The sequence below is a fragment of the Lipophrys pholis genome (genome assembly GCF_963383615.2).
Source record: "Lipophrys pholis genome assembly, chromosome: 1".
In the NCBI taxonomy this organism is placed as follows: domain Eukaryota; kingdom Metazoa; phylum Chordata; class Actinopteri; order Blenniiformes; family Blenniidae; genus Lipophrys; species Lipophrys pholis.
Window position 1 is genome coordinate 6,009,038 of NC_137635.1, and position 16,145 is coordinate 6,025,182.

The window sequence follows — 16,145 nt, forward strand, 5'->3', positions numbered from 1 at the left end:
GGAGCCCTCGGACCTCCTGTGTTTCCTTTTCTGGCTTCCGTGTCTCACAAACGCCATCTGTTCTCCCTGAGTGGAGAAACTAAACTGTTCTACTGAGACACGCAGCGAGAGGTCTGTGTGGCTGCCGGGGATTGACACACTTTTCCTTGTTCCTACTTCCTGTTGAAAGCGGTATCTTCAGCTGCTTTCACCTCTTTAAGTGATATGATGGGAGAGAGCTGTACACTTCTCCTGCCTGGGCTTTTTAGAAAAAGCCTTGTCGGCATATTTATCCTCACCGAGAGCACAACCGCCTCCTCTCAGTCGTCTGGCTTCCACTGCTATAGAGGTGTACGATGAATATCAGCAGCTATCGAATGTTGATGGTTATTTATTTATTTCTTGCTCGACCTTTACATTCCACAGAAACAGCCATATTTCTCCTCCTATGCTGCCTTTCTTTCTCAGACCGTGGCTTCACTTTGCAAAGTGAACGTCTGAATGTAATTCCTCACGTTCAGTGGATTGTACTTTTCTCCGGCCAAGTTGAAAATACAGCACATCTGCACACCGAACGTTACATGTAATCCGTATACAAAGCGAATGCGTCCGAGTATGCTGAACATGGGTGCTGTTGTATAAAGTGTGAAGGGAAGCACACTGGAGAGAGGAGGCCCTTCCTGCCCGAAACACAATGAGACAGAGGACGTGTGTGTGCAGAGGGGTTTTTTTTATACATGCTTTTAGCAGATTTCACAGTTGCAAAATTACAATATTCAACTTTTATGCTCATACTGCAGCGTCACCAATAAACCTAGATAGTTTATCTGCAAGACATGATGCAGCTCAGTCAACCTGAGAGTTGAAGGATTCGATTTTAAATGTACTGAGTTCCCAAATAGCTTCATTTCATTTCAATACGAATAAATAATAAGCAATAAATGTATATTTTAGTCACAATATCAGAAAGTGTGGTTTTTTTTTTTTTTTTATCTTTCCAACTTGGGAATAAAAAAAACAATATTCACTCTTAAAAAGAAAAAGAAAGACTCCACTTCTGTAGCATCTCTGTGTGTCGCTCAGCTTTCCTCTCTGGACAACAGAGAGCGTTAAATCAGGTTAAAATAAATGTGCGTATGCTCTAAATGAAGGCTTGTTGTCGCGATAACAAAACTGAAAGTCAGAGGAAATGATCCACGTTACACTGCCAGTCAACCGACAGCAGCATTAAAGGCACATGTTGATATTTTAAATCAACATCGATCACACAAACTTCTCTGGGGAAATACTCAAATCTGAAATGTCAACACGTCCCTTTAATCCCAGCTCAACTCTTTATCTCATATAACACTTTTATAAAATATGAAAACTCCCCAGTAGGACTCAGCTGAAAGCTCAGGTCACGCTGTGTTTACTGCCGCTGGTTGTGATCGCGCACTGTGGCGGAACTCGTTGAAGGACTTCGGCTCCTTTCACAGAGGTTGTTTTCTTTTTGTCTTAACTAACTTCTACTGCCTTTTGATGTAAATACTGGTATTACTGTATATTAACAAACAATAATAAAATGAAAGAACATCTGAATCACGTGATCCATTTATTGTCTGTCCAGATGTGAACAAGGTCACAGGTCAAACAGAGAGAGACAGTTAATAGTTACACTCACAACCTCAGAGAAGAACAAAATGTTAGTTTTGAAAAAGTTTTGCTTTTGATGCGACGGACTGGAAACAAGACCATTTGAAAGGGTGAATAGTTTTATTTCTTTCTTCCATTGTAATCATACTTATTAAATATTCAGTTTGTGTAAACACCTATTGGCAGCTGTGCCGTGATTGGACGTGATGGTTTTAGGGATTTATGGTGGTTTGACTCCTGGATTGAGTTTGTGTCTCTCTAATGTACAAGTGGATTTAAAGAGTTGATGAAAAACTGCTGTAGTGCTCAAGTTTCAATTTGAATGAACCTGACATGATAAATAACTTCAAGCTATTTTATTTTTAGATAATTCGTTGCATATTATTGGATAACCTTTCTCAAACTACATCTACATGTTTTTTTTGTTTGTTTTTTTTGCCATTGAGGACCTCTCAGAGGCTTCTAGACACGACACAAACATCAACATATTAAAATGACTGATGTGTCGTTTCTATAGTTTCCACAGGATGGCGCTGTGGCAGGGCTGATAGAAGAAGAAAGCTGATGAAAGCTGGTGTATGAAGAATTATATTTCTGTTTTTTGTACCTGTTTCATGCAAACTGCTGATTTGTGTTGCGACACGTAGATTAACTTTATTATTCAAATGAATGAATTAATAGATAAGAATTCCACCACACACTGGAGCCACTGTTCCAGGTTTTCTCTATCTGTATATAACGGCTCTCACCGTGGGTCGCTGGAGTCCGGAAGCTTTACAAAATGGTTAGAACAGCTTTTTGTGTTCACATTGGTTATCTTTGTCTAATATTTAAATCTGCTTCATGGTCTTAAATACTTAAGTGGCAGAAATAATTCCAAATGGTAAGAATGAAGAAGGGACTGTATAAACCGACAAACAAACAACCGCACACACTCGCATTCACACCTCAAGGCAATTTAGCATCACGAATTGACCTCACATGCACGAGGTTAATTGGGGATCCCAAATGTCTGCTTCCACTGTTCTCAGGACTCGGCTTCATGGCCCCACAGATAAAATGATATGAAGGGTGGATTGATGCATTTCAGGTTTGGCTCAGGGTCATTATGTTAAAAAGATACCGATTTAAATTTTATATGAGTTAGTACCAAAAGAAAGTAAGAAGTCCCTTCTGACTTTTCACACAAAACTCACAGGAACTGAAAGTTACATTACAATCTGGGAAAGAATTTCCTGTTAGACACCTGTTGGATGAGCTTTTTCTTTATTTCAGATGTAAAGTCACAGCCTGGACAGTTTTGGGTCGTGGTACATGGCAGGTCTTTCCTAAAGGCTCCTCTTACTCCTCCTCTTCCTCTGCTCATCCTTATTTTCCTGCTCCTCCTCCTCCTCCTTCCAACTGAAGAAGCGGCAGGCTGTCTCGGTCGAAAGCGTAATCCCGCATGTTGGGGAGTCCGTATGCCACACAGCAGCTCAGCACCCTGCGTGACGTCGGCATGGGACTGGCCGCTTGCCACTTGGTCAGCGTGGCGTCGTAGAACACAACAGAATCGATGATGCCAAAGTTGTTGATGCCCCCAGCTACAAAGATGTGGTCGTCAATTACTTCGATGCCAAAGTTGCTGCGCGCCACACTCATGGGGGGTGAGCCGGTCCAGTTGTTGGTCTGAGGATTGTAGACCTCGACACTGTTCAGAAGGTTGTCACCATCAAAGCCGCCGACCTTAGGAAGGGAAATAGAACTACTTACTGAGAGGTAACGACAAATTACCAAAACAAAGAGAGCATGTGACGCGATGCCCAGCTCGTCCAGGGTTTCACGCTCCCTCTGTGTCATTCAACATGTTGCCCGAGTGTCCGCTCCCTTTGGTATTCTTACCACATAGATGAGATCTCGATAAGCAACGACTTCAAGTCCAATGTGGCAACTGCTCATGGGCCAAATCATGGTTCACTAGTTGGTTGTTTTAGCCTCTGAATTTTTTTTCTTTCTTCACTGAAGAAAAAAAAATAATTCGGAGGCTAAAAAAACCCAAAAACCTTCGTGGCCTCAAAAAAAGTCGAAAATCATATTCGAGATTTTTTTTTCTTCAGTGGCCCTAAAACTCTTCCGTACGTTGGCTATACAACTTCATCAGTAGAAATAAACGCACCGAGGACGCGTCGGTGCCTCATCCAAGATGGCGGCCGCGCGGCAACAGACTGCCACAGAAACGTACAGCCAATAATAATGCGAAACGTAATCACAGCCAATCGTACTGTGTGACGTCATCGACAGGCGCAGAAACCCGGAGAGACCCTACGCTTGCTGAATTGGACGCAGTCAGTTTTTCCAGCAGCTCCGTGGAGAATTATAAAGGTTTGTCTGCAGTGCCGGAGTCCTGCACCGGGACGGCTGCACCCTTCTTCTAAGGCCGCTGCTCCTCCGTTTGCCCCCGGCTCAGCAGGTAACTCACACACCGGGGCTCTGAAAGAGGCAGGCGGCCCTAGAACTGCGGTCCTGGACGTGCAGCCTCCGGCTCTGCAGGATGCTTGCTGGGGCCAAAATGAATAAAGCCTCTTAAATTCTCAGTCTATTTTGAGAGAAATCCCCTTTTTATTAAATAAGTTGTGGATATTAGTGACCATCTATTGTGGTAGTTGGCGCTGTCTATAAAAAGTGCTCTAAACGTGCATTTATTCCCATGATGGACGACCGCAAAGACGTGAGTACTGACTGAATATTTTATTAGTTTAACTCAGGGGGTCTGCAACCTGCAGCTCTTTAGTTCCTCTTTACCTTTTCTACTCTGCCTACTGCATGAAGCCACATCACACAGATTAAATCCAGGACAGATAAATCGAATGTAGCATTAAGCCTGATTTATGTTTGTTTATGTTCGCAAAATGATCCGAAAATGTTCATTTTCCCTCTTTATTTGAAGATGCACATAACAATTCAGCAGGGGAGATCCCTCCCTGTACTGAACAGATGCACCACATGCTGCAGGAACTATCACTGTCCGTTCTGCTGCCCAACTATATACATCCCGAAAAAGCTGTGCCAGGTCAAACGCCATTTAAACTGCCATTTCAAGAGGGCAGTGTTCCATGAAGGTAAACTCATTAAATATAAATGACGTTAGAATATTTCCGTGCAAGAAAAGCTAATGTTATGATTGATTCTTTTTGAGCTATGAATCAGAATTGGTTCCTCTTTGGTATGTTTGTTTTGTCCAGATACTTGATTCAGTGTTTTTGTTTTTTGTATTTATAGTTTACACTTTGAAATAATATTCGCCATAAAATAATGATACGTTTCTCTGTTCCTACATTTTAGGATATACGATTCACAGATGTTCACTGAATTGCCGACCAATATGTCATTTCCACTGCATGTATTGCGAGTCAACGTTATCACGCAAACCAGACTTCATAAAACACTTGTTCGCCTGCAAGAAGAAGCACGGTGCACAAATTCCCTCCATCCCGACTCCAGCTGCAACCACCGTCCGATCTGCAGCCACCAAAACCGTCCGAATCCCAACCACCATCACCACCCCGACCCCAGCTTCAGCCAATGACCCAGCTGGATTTCTGCAAAGGGTTCTTATGACATCTGTGGTGCATAAAAAATGTCCCATATGCAAGGTTCTGATGAACAAGAGAAATTTAAAAAGGCACATAGAAAGGAAGCACTCAGCTGAACATGGGGATGTAATAGCAGCTTCCCTCCTCCAGAGTGAATGTGTAGATCCCGAGAATGAAGTCTATATCGTCCAGAAGTCGTTATTGGGCGGCAGTATTCCAGAATTTCAGAATAAAGTTTGGGGTGAAAATCAGCATGTTTCTTGGGAGTCGGCTGAGTACCAGGAAAACATGGAGCCGTCCGGCTCTAAGTGCAGGCGGCTGAGCGGGGCGCTGGTCAAGCCGCTGCTGGACTCCGTGGACTGCGTCCTGTTCGACTGCGACGGGGTGATCTGGCGGGGGGGGCAGGTCATCCCCGGGGCCCCGCAGGTCATCAACCTGCTCAAGGAGAACGGGAAGAAGGTCTTCTTCGTCACCAACAACAGCACCAAGACCCGGAGGATGTACGCCGACAAGCTGGCGGCGCTCGGCTTCAACGCCTCGGAGGAGGAGGTGTTCGGGACGGCGTACTGCTCCGCCATGTACCTGAAGACGGTGTGCGGGCTGGAGGGGAAGGTGTACCTGATCGGGAGCCCCGCCATGAGGCAGGAGCTGGAGGCGGTGGGCATCCAGCAGACCGGGGTGGGACCGGACCCCATCGACCCCACTGACTGGACCAACGTGGATCTGGACCCGGAGGTGAAGGCGGTGCTGGTCGGGTTCGATGAGCACTTCAGCTACATGAAGCTGAACCGGGCCCTGCAGTACCTGAGCCAGCAGGGCTGCCTGTTGGTGGGCACCAACAGAGACACCCGGCTGCCCCTGGAGGGGGGCAAGACGGTTCCAGGTAAGTTTATTTTACATGACGCCAGGTATTTGCTGCTCGTTCAGTCCGTTCAAGCAGCTGAAATCTTTTTGTTTATCATCTTCTATACCGCTTCATCCTGCCGGAGCCAAACCCAGCTCACACAGAAAGGTTGTATCATTTGAACGGAACCGAAAGAATGAACTGAAGTTATATTGACTAAAATGAATATTTGAGACAAGCCTTTACCAAATGGGAAAACTCCACATTGTGTGTTTTATCCCTGCTGGAAAAGGTAAACGTGACACAGTGATGCAGAATCCCGGTATGTGTGAGGACGACTGCACAATGCTTCACAAACCTTTTATTCAGCTTATTTCTACATGCACCATGTACATATTACAAAAGACTGAACTTACAATTCACTGTGAATTGACCTTTTTAAAGAATTCTAACTGACTTGACAGGCCGCTGTTATTCAGAAGAACAAATTGCAGATCTCACAGACATAAGTCTTTATCGTGAATCATATTAGATGTTAAACAACATAATCTCATGTTGATTGGCTGAGAATGGACAATTCGACCAATGAGAGAGCCCGTGTCATTTCACTCCTAGTCAGACATATTTTGCACGTTGCTTGTTAGATTAATTAAAACATTTTGAGTTCATGAATCAAAGAGCTTTTAAGCACAAACGTAACATTTTTCATTTATGCACTTATCTTTATTAACTCTGCACTGTAGTTCAGTAACTTAAATCACAAACAGTTGAACAAAGGAATTCATTGTTAATGTTTATTTTCAGTGATATTCATCTTGATTACCAAAATGATTTTCATTACATTGAATATTACGTTAGTGAAATTTGAACCAAACATTACTTGTTCTTTACTTAATAATTGACTATTGTCATAATTTATACTGACATACTGTGTCGTGAACTCACCAGAATTCTTATTTAAAAATGCGTTTATCATTGAAATGTGTGGGCTTAATCCTTCATAATCTGACTGCTCAACAGATATCAGACTGTATAAGTTGACTTTCATTAATATGTAGGATTTAATCCAGGTCTTCTTACGGTGTTCGTTTACAAAATACAGTTCAACTAAATTGTTTAGAAAAACCTTGATTTTCAGGGGGTCTTATGACTTCCAGGACTTTCAGCTGAAGTCATTTGTTCCCGTTGCTGTCCCTGACCAGGACACAGGACTGACTGTCCGTCCCCTGTCCTCCGCTGCTCCCCAGGTACCGGCTGCCTGCTGCAGGCCGTGGAGACGGCAGCACAGCGTCAGGCCCAGACGGTGGGCAAACCCAACCAGTTCATGTTCGACTGCGTGGCGTCTCAGTTCCACGTGACGCGGGACCGCTGCCTGATGGTCGGCGGTGGCCTGGACACGGACATCATGCTGGGCTCCAGCTGTGGCCTGAAGACGCTCCTCACCCTGACCGGAGTCAGCACTGTGGCCGACGCCGAGGCCCATCAGAGCAGCGGCAGGGCGGAGAGGCAAGGGATGGTCCCGGATTATTACGTGGAGAGCATCGCCGACCTTCTACCTGCCCTGCAGGGATGAGCTGGAGACTGAAGCAGCTCTGAGACCCAGAGATTCATCTTAGTCTACTGTCTGTCAAGAGGAATATTTAATATAATTAAAAAGCTGCTGCCTGTGTCAGCAGAGATTTCTTAAATTTTTGAATATGATTTGTGAACTTGGACAACAGATTGAATCATCTTCAAAAAATTTAAGAAAGAAAAATGTACCGTCTGAACTCCCCAACCAGTCCCTGTAACTCATAATACACCATGAGAGTTAAAATCACAATCGCTGGTGTCGATATCGAGCACCGATACCAGAATCTGGTATCGGTGCATCCCTAGAATTATCTTCCCCAAAAATATGGGAATAAGAAACTTTTGTGTATTGAATGAATGAATGAATGAATAAATACTTTATTTCCGTTCCAGTTTCAGTGCAAAAGTTTAATTTTGTTAATTCAGTTTATGGTGCTTAAAGGTTCAAGCACACGTTTTCTTTCTACAATATCTGTAGCTGAAATGGGTGTAGGCTGAAGCCAAGGCTTATTTCTGCCTTTCCCTTCATTATTCTTTATTGTTATTTACAATGACCTATGAAATATCACTGAAGGAAAGTAAATAAGCGGTTGTGCCTCAGTGGGCAGAGTCTCTCAATCGGAAGGTTGACGGTTTGATCCCTCTGTTCCCTCATTCATAACCTCCTCACTCGTTATGAGGCCCGTCTGATGATGTACATTGTTTTCAATATTGCTCCTTTCGCACCGTTAACAACCGTTTTAAGTTCACGTTGATTTAGATATTGCATTGTTAAACCGCCACCGACGGTTTTGTTTCAACTTTGTTGAGGAACAAATAAAATTCTTTGTAAAAAAAACAAAAAACTTCACTGACATTACTGTCTGACTTAATTTAGCAATATCAACTTCCCCCCATCAAAAAGGTGACGTGGACAGTCGGCCTCAGTTTGGTGCCTGCTATGGAGTACGGTTACTGTGAAACACACTTCATATATCCTCACAGATGAATCCGCCGGGTTGTGATTGTAAATGCTGATAAACTCACACATGGACGGGAATTATGTTGTGTTTCTCAGAGTACAGCTTTATTAGAAATGTTAAATGTTGGCCTTGGAGAAGTCAGTGTAGAGTCCTTGCACTGTCCTTATGGCAACACACACCTCCCAAACACAGCAGCGTACTTACCGATCCCAAACAACTTCTACAGGGTGCCAGATGCTTGGTACCAAATAGTAACGGCAGCCCCTCTCCTCTAGAGGAATGTTGTAGCGTAACTTGGCTTTGTGTCTAAATGCAGGAAGAAGTTGTACTGCAGAGGATGTCAAAATGGTAACGTGTCTCCACCGGTCGTCTGTGGAAAGGTCCAAAGCGCAGTACTGCGTTCCACCACTGCTGACATCGAGGTAGAACCCATATCGCTTTTTACGGAGCTCGGAGACGGCAAAACGCTTTTTCTGCAGGTAACCCTTCTTCGTCTTCTTCTCTGGTGACATGCACGATGCAACTGACTCAAGAAACACCGAGATAAAAACAAACCCAACGTTTGAACTGGGGACGTACAGTAATGCCAGGTGTCAACGGGCCCATGCAGCATGTATGCATACAAATGAGAACAGATTCCTGGATAAAAGACATTAAAAGGCACTAAATCGACACGTCATCAATGCTCATTTCTGCTTTTAGTTTACTTACAAAGTGTCTGTAAAATCAATAAACAATTCATTTGTGACTAAAATATCTTGAAAACACTTATCAATTCTGATCACTTTAAAAGCAGGTTAATAAAATAAGTCTTTGTCCTCTGGCACACAGCAGCTTTGTTATAAAGAAGATTTTAATTATATTAAATATTCCTCTTGACAGACAGTAGACTAAGATGAATCTCTGGGTCTCAGAGCAGCTTCAGTCTCCAGCTCATCCCTGCAGGGCAGGTAGAAGGTCGGCGATGCTCTCCACGTAATAATCCGGGACCATCCCTTGCCTGTCCGCCCTGCCGCTGCTCTGATGGGCCTCGGCGTCGGCCACAGTGCTGATTCCGGTCAGGGTGAGGAGCGTCTTCAGGCCACAGCTGGAGCCCAGCATGATGTCCGTGTCCAGACGATCCCCGACCATCAGGCAGCGGTCCCGCGTCACGTGGAACTGAGACGCCACGCAGTCGAACATGAACTGGTTGGGTTTGCCCACCGTCTGGGCCTGACGCTGTGCTGCCGTCTTCACGGCCTGCAGCAGGCAGCCGGTACCTGGGGAGCAGCGGAGGACAGGGGACGGACAGTCAGTCCAATTCTCAGAGCTTTGTTGATACTTAAGAGTATTAGAGAGAAATGTAGGATCATAAAAAAGAATAAGCAACCCGTCACCGTGGTTAAACACCCACCAACAGGGCTGCACTATATGAGGGGAACACGTGATTATGTTGTTTAACATTTAACAATACGAGCCACGATAAATACGAACACTGACGTGAATGGTGGTGAACGCTCTTGCAATGCCAGCCGGATGCTTCTGTGTGGAGTTTGCGTGTTCTTCCCTTGTGTGCCTGGGTTAATGTGGACTTAATGTGAGGTTAATTTATGAGCCTAAGTTGGCCCGAGACGTGTGAATGTGATGTCTGTCTCTTTGTGTCCTGTGATGGACTGCCGACCCGTCCAGATGAGCTGGGTTTGGCTCCGGCAGGATGAAGCGGTATAGAAGATGATAAACAAAAAGATTTCAGCTGATTGAATAGACTGAACAAGCAGCAAATACCTGGCGTCATGTAAAATAAACATGAATTTACCTGGCACTGCCTTGCCCCCCTCCAGGGGCAGCCGGGTGTCTCTGTTGGTGCCCACGAACAGGCAGTCCTGCTGGCTCAGGTACTGCAGGGCCCGGTTCAGCTTCATGTAGCTGAAGTGCTCATCGAACCCGACCAGCACCGCCTTCACCTCCGGGTCCAGCTCCACGTTGGCCCAGTCGGTCTGCTTCCCGGAGATGGGGTCCGGTCCCACCCCGGTCTGCTGGATGCCCACCGCCTCCAGCTCCTGCCTCATGGCGGGGCTCCCGATCAGGTACACCTTCCCCTCCAGCCCGCACACCGTCTTCAGGTACATGGCGGAGCAGTACGCCGTCCCGAACACCTCCTCCTCCGAGGCGTTGAAGCCGAGCGCCGCCAGCTTGTCGGCGTACATCCTCCGGGTCTTGGTGCTGTTGTTGGTGACGAAGAAGACCTTCTTCCCGTTCTCCTTGAGCAGGTTGATGACCTGCGGGGCCCCGGGGATGACCTGCCCCCCCCGCCAGATCACCCCGTCGCAGTCGAACAGGACGCAGTCCACGGAGTCCAGCAGCGGCTTGACCAGCGCCCCGCTCAGCCGCCTGCACTTCGAGCCGGACGGCTCCATGTTTTCCTGGTACTCAGCCGACTCCCAAGAAACATGCTGATTTTCAACCCAAACTTTATTCTGAAATTCTGGAATACTGCCGCCCAATAACGACTTCTGGACGGTATAGACTTCATTCTCAGGATCTACACATTCACTCTGGAGGAGGGAAGCTGCTATGGTGTCTTCATGCTCGCCTGCTTGCTTCCTTTCCATGTGCTTTTTTAAATTTCTCTTGGTTATCAGAACCTTGCATAGGGGACATTTCTTTTGCACGACAGGTCTAACAACAACCCTTTGCAGTGATCTAGTTGGGCCAGTGGCTGAAGCTGGAGTCGGGACGGACGGAATTTGTGCACGGAGTTTCTTGTTGCACAAATATAGATGTTTTACGAAGTCTGGTTTGCGTGATAACGTTGACTCGCAATACATACAGTGGAAATGGCATTTTTGTCTGCAATTCAGTGAGCATCTGTGAATCGTATATCCTAAAATGTAGGAACAGAGAAACGTATCATTACTTTATGGCCAAAATTATTTCAAAGTGGAAACTGTATAGTTAATAAATAAATAAATAAATGAATCCAGTATCTGGACAAAACAAACATACCAAAGAGGAACAAATTCGGATTTATATCAATCATAACATTTGCTTTTAATGCACAGACACTTTTTAACACCATTCATATTTAATGGGAGAATGTTTGTAGAACTTTACCTTCATGGAACACTGCCCTCTTGAAATGGCAGTTTAAATGGGTCGTGACCTTGCTGTACTTTTGCGGGAGGAACACAGTTGTGCAGCAGAACGGACAGTGATAGTTCCTGCAGCATGTGGTGCATCTGTTAAGTACAGGGAGGGATCTCCCCTGCTGAATTGTTATGTGCATCTTCAAATAAAGAGGGAATTTTAACCACTTTCAGATCATCTTGCACCGATAGGGCCGCCTGTCTCTTCCAGAGCCCCGGTGTCTGAGTTACTAAGACGGGAACAAACGGAGTCGCAGCGGCTATAGAAGAAGGGTGCGGGCCCTCGCGGTGCGGCTCTCCCGATGCAGGACTCCGGCACTGCAGACAAACCTTTCTAATCTCCACGGAGCTGCAGGAAAACCCTACGGCAAGAGCAAGCGCTGTACGTGTCCCTGCGCCTGTCGATGACGTCACATACTATGGTTGTCAGGCTGTTGGAGCTGATGTGTCGCGCGGCCGCCATCTTGGATGGGGCATCGGTGCGTCTTCGGTGAGTTTATTTGTACTGAGAGCGCACAACAATAATCATAAACTCAGCTTAGATTTTTTTTTTGTCAAAAATATCAAGGCCATTCAAATATTGTAAGTTATTCGTCTGGAAAAAGTCCATTCCTTATCATTTTGGAAAATTTCATGATTTATTTTTTATACCACTTTCAAATGCTTCAGTCATTTTCGATCAGAGGCCACATACGACCGAATTTCATCTTGTCTGGTAAATGGATTTCACTTATGGGGTGCGTTTTTCACTGCATGCGCAGACTCACAAGAGCATTAGTGTTAATCACATTCACCCATTCATACAACAATGGAGGCAGCTGCCACGCACAGAGCATTTTGGGGTTCAGTGTCTTGTTCAAGGAGTCAAACCTGCAACCTCCTGATTGAGAGATGACCTATAATGGCATAAAAACCTTTAAATTAGTTTTTCTTTGTCCTGACAGATATGTATTTTGAAAAAGTCTTTTTTTTTTTTTTAAATCCGAACAATTAGTACCAGAAATTACTGTCATGCCAACATAAAGACAATTTTTATGAAACTAAATTCTGTGAAATGTAACAAAAAACAACCCCTCTGAATTCTACACACTGTTTGACACTCCTACTTTAAACTGTAGGTGGTGTTCATACTTTATGTGCAGGTCAATATTGTCATACACAGTCAAACACAAACTCACTTTCAGACAATTTATAGTCCCGAATAAAACGAGTACCTGCAGAAAAACGTCTGCTTTTCCCTTCAAATGAGATAATAGCCAGAGCTCGTAAACAAAATCTTTTATTTTCCCTGTGGTAGCTGTAGACAGTCAATCTGAGGGAATGTTAATGCAGCGTGGTGAAACAGAAGGCAGCGGCTTTCATCAGTTGTCTTTTTTCCGGACGGGTTGTGGAGGAAAGAAGATCTCTCGCAGGTTTGAGAGGATCCCTCGGCTGTAGAAGTACCTTCTGGAGTGTTCCGGGGCCGGGCTGCACGCGTCACCAGGGCTGGTAGTGGGGCGGCAGTGCTGGCAAACGTAACCCCGGCTCTTGTACCACTCGTTGGAGGTCTGGTTGACGAGAGCCAGGTAGACATGGAACAGAGAGTAGCCCGCCAGGAGGAAGAAGATGAAGGTGAGGAAGCCGAGCATGAAGACGATTCGGGGGAAAGTCAGAAACAGATGCTGGAGGGGGAAAAAAAGACAATTATTTTACTTTAGTACACATTATCAGTTTTGACTTAAAAATAATAAGCTCACATTGGAACAAAAATCAGCTTTACCTGAACAACAAACAGAGGCCCTGCAAGCTGTTGCTCCCCGTTCTCATCTATATAACTTGCTCTTAATATCCCCGAGCGCAGCACGGCATGAAGCAGCATGTCTCCCGTGAGCAAGGCGATGTCACCCGCCATTGCGCACACGCTCAACAGGTAAAGCAGGAAGTAATGCGTGTTCTGAGCGCCGACGCAGTTGTTCACCCAGACGCAGTGGTGATCAAAACGGAGGACGCACCTGTTGCAGACGCCTGGAAAACAAACAAGAGCTTACGATCAGCAGGGGGAAAAAAAGAACGTATTCAGACTTTAAGCATGACATTTATTTAATATCTTAAAAATAGGTGAGTCAGGGTTTAATTCAATCATGTCACAGAATTTCCCAGCACCAGCGTTTACATTAAAAGTGTATCATCGTGCATCTTTTGTGGCGCCGTTAACATGACAATGTTTTCAAGTGAAAACAGAAAACTTTTGGATGTCCGTTTACACAACGGGCTCAGAGACGCTGAAAATTTTACTTTTTGAAAACCCAACGTGGAAATTTTTGAAAACACTGCAACTCCGTGAAAACGCAACTTTTTTTTAAATGCTGCGAACGCGCACCACGTCTGTAGGAAATAGATGTTCTGCTCAGTAGATGGCCAATAACAACAATGGCGGCCTTCAGAGCGTAATAACAATCCAACTTCCACGTCTGTCCGTGTACTCCCATTGTTAATGTTTCTAACGTCTTGTTCTCTGTGTACATGTGCGTGTGGTTTTATTACAAAAAACTAAGCAACAGCGGCGACTGGTGGTCCAACATGGTAACCACACCGAGTGTCTGCCATTTCCGTGTGGACGGACATCGTTTTCTAACCGTTGCCATGAAAAAATGCCAAAATGAAACTTTTACAGAAAATAACAAAGAAACTGTATTTCATATGTAGTGTGTTATGAGGCTCCTTCAAATGTTTGGTAAGAATTGTGAATCCCCGTATGTATTTCTTTTTTTACACTCTCATCTTTCTTTTAGCCTCAAGTGCCGCCATTTTCTTCTCCCGCTGCCGACATTTGAATTGACCTTCATGTATCTTGGAGACACTTTTAAATAAATGATACACTTCCAATATAAATGCCTAAACCTGATAGCTTTGTGAGATAGATGAATTTAATGATTTTTGAATTAGGTATAGGGAACTGCTGGTCTAAAACACATAACTCACGGCAGTGTTTGGAGCGAGCTGGCTTCAGCAGCTGGCAGGTTGGACAGGAGACTCCGGGGTGAAACAGTCGGCGGTCGTATGGATAAACGTGCAGCTGGCCGGCAACGTTCTTCTTTGTCACCGTGCCTGTCACACAGGAAGAATTATGATACGTCTCCGTCGGAAAAAGAGCAAACACAGTTGTGATGATAAATATACGTTTTTCTCTTATCGTTCACATTCTCTGAAATTAAATATGTATGCATGTATAAACGCTAGAGGATGAACCTGGATCTCTCTTGATGCAGCGGTAGAAGAGGAAGGTCTTGACCGCCAGCAGGATGTAAGGCACAGACAGGCTGGTCAGGGTCATGTCCATCTCCCTGCAGAAGCCAAACACCTCGTAGGTGAACTCGGCGTACACGGCTCCCTCCAGGAGGATGTGCAGGTAGATGAACGTGTTGCTCCTGAAATCACAGAGAAAATAACAAATCTGAACACGTGATCTCACAATCAGGGACAGGATTAGAATCTGTACACAAACCTTTGATGGAATAGATTGTGTAAGGTCCAGTGAGAAAGCTTTTGGAGCCATTTTGGAGTAATCGGTGCAAGTACCTGAGAAGAAACTTTTATTTTAGACTTTACGTTGTCACAATGATAAACTGGTATCCAGCGCCACACGGTGGTGAACGGCAGGAAGAACCCCTGCTCGGGCTTACCTTCACTACACAGTTATAAAGAGAGTTAAAGGGGGTTTTCTGCTGGCCCGAGTATTTACAGATGAGGACGATACATGTCAGCACCACCAGGACGTAGACAGCGAACAGAGTGAGGAAATCCATCTGGAGCGACAGACACACCACAGGTTCTCATACAAACCTCACCGACGGAGCTACGACTTCCTCTCTGCAAGGCCGATTTAGTGTCTTAACCAGAAGATGAAAGAGACTTTAAAATTAAATCCAAACTATCTAGGAAGTCTCAGATGAGCGAAACTGTATTAGCACGCTAACCGACAGAGTTAGCAAAACTGCTAACCCATTTTTTTTTTTTACTTTCTAGAAGCTTTTCTGACAAATTCAACTTTTACCCTCTAATCGCTTTCACACATCGCTCCAATCAGGTTTTATCTCTTGGCAGCATAGTCACTTTTGCTCTCTCTGCTGCTGCCGGCGTTACTTTTAGTCCATGCTCGCGTTCTGCGGTTGTAAACACTGATGCTACTTCCGTAGCATCGAGCTAACAGCTGGTGGCACGCGCCAGAGTCTGGAGATGAAAACAAACTGATATTCTCCCAACTCTGATCAAACTGTTGTTCCCATTACTGTAAGTTTGTGTCCTGATATTCATACACACTTTACCCAGTGTATAACCAAAATACAAACGTTGATCCAGATTCATCCCCTATATGTATATGATTTAGGAAATTGGATAATTATGAAATATTTGTTGGAGTGGGAATAAATACGTTTTAGTTTTGGACACAAACACACACACACACACACACACACAC

At 44.8% G+C, this 16,145-nt stretch overlaps 3 protein-coding genes across 6 annotated transcripts; 1 reads left to right on the forward strand and 2 right to left on the reverse strand.

Annotated features, from left to right (window-relative positions):
* The first annotated feature begins 3,770 nt into the window (after window positions 1-3,770).
* Window positions 3,771-8,432, forward strand: LOC308111905 (glycerol-3-phosphate phosphatase-like). The gene is made up of 4 exons (XM_080467026.1): window positions 3,771-4,321; window positions 4,541-4,712; window positions 4,936-6,069; window positions 7,278-8,432. Exons 1-4 carry the CDS (start codon window positions 4,301-4,303, stop codon window positions 7,601-7,603), a joined length of 1,653 nt encoding a protein of 550 aa, XP_080323152.1. The 5' UTR covers window positions 3,771-4,300; the 3' UTR covers window positions 7,604-8,432.
* A 212-nt stretch (window positions 8,433-8,644) lies between these two features.
* LOC308107613 (glycerol-3-phosphate phosphatase-like) lies at window positions 8,645-12,098 on the reverse strand. Of its 2 annotated transcripts, XM_080460032.1 has the most exons (3): window positions 11,658-12,098; window positions 10,360-11,427; window positions 8,645-9,823 (listed from the first exon to the last, which is right to left on the reverse strand). In XM_080460032.1, the coding sequence occupies exons 1-3, from the start codon at window positions 11,827-11,829 to the stop codon at window positions 9,498-9,500; spliced, it is 1,566 nt and encodes a 521-aa protein (XP_080316158.1). In that variant the 5' UTR covers window positions 11,830-12,098; the 3' UTR covers window positions 8,645-9,497. The 2 variants fall into 2 exon arrangements, with proteins under 2 accessions (XP_080316158.1, XP_080316157.1); XM_080460031.1 differs by lacking the exon at window positions 11,658-12,098 and having other exon boundaries at window positions 10,360-11,227.
* An 853-nt stretch (window positions 12,099-12,951) lies between these two features.
* Window positions 12,952-15,880, reverse strand: zdhhc4 (zDHHC palmitoyltransferase 4). 3 transcript variants are annotated; one of them, XM_080479593.1, is made up of 7 exons: window positions 15,723-15,880; window positions 15,352-15,474; window positions 15,174-15,247; window positions 14,918-15,096; window positions 14,651-14,776; window positions 13,449-13,693; window positions 12,952-13,350 (listed from the first exon to the last, which is right to left on the reverse strand). In XM_080479593.1, exons 2-7 carry the CDS (start codon window positions 15,472-15,474, stop codon window positions 13,051-13,053), a joined length of 1,047 nt encoding a protein of 348 aa, XP_080335719.1. In that variant the 5' UTR covers window positions 15,723-15,880; the 3' UTR covers window positions 12,952-13,050. The 3 variants fall into 3 exon arrangements, with proteins under 3 accessions (XP_080335719.1, XP_080335720.1, XP_080335721.1); XM_080479594.1 differs by having other exon boundaries at window positions 15,352-15,558; window positions 15,723-15,865; XM_080479595.1 differs by having other exon boundaries at window positions 15,782-15,856.
* Window positions 15,881-16,145: the final 265 nt, after the last annotated feature.

Coding starts and splice junctions, on each gene's coding strand:
- LOC308111905 (XM_080467026.1), top strand. CDS start 4,301: ATGATGGACGACCGCAAAGAC. Junction 4,322..4,540: donor TGATGGACGACCGCAAAGAC/GTGAGTACTGAC, acceptor CTTTATTTGAAG/ATGCACATAACAATTCAGCA. Junction 4,713..4,935: donor GAGGGCAGTGTTCCATGAAG/GTAAACTCATTA, acceptor CCTACATTTTAG/GATATACGATTCACAGATGT.
- LOC308107613 (XM_080460032.1), bottom strand. CDS start 11,829: ATGCACATAACAATTCAGCAGGGGAGATCCCTCCCTGTACTTAACAGA. Junction 11,428..11,657: donor GAGGGCAGTGTTCCATGAAG/GTAAAGTTCTAC, acceptor CCTACATTTTAG/GATATACGATTCACAGATGC. Junction 9,824..10,359: donor GGGGGGCAAGGCAGTGCCAG/GTAAATTCATGT, acceptor GCTGCTCCCCAG/GTACCGGCTGCCTGCTGCAG.
- zdhhc4 (XM_080479593.1), bottom strand. CDS start 15,474: ATGGATTTCCTCACTCTGTTCGCTGTCTACGTCCTGGTGGTGCTGACA. Junction 15,248..15,351: donor TTTATAACTGTGTAGTGAAG/GTAAGCCCGAGC, acceptor GTTTCTTCTCAG/GTACTTGCACCGATTACTCC. Junction 13,694..14,650: donor AGCTCGCTCCAAACACTGCC/GTGAGTTATGTG, acceptor TTTGTTTTCCAG/GCGTCTGCAACAGGTGCGTC.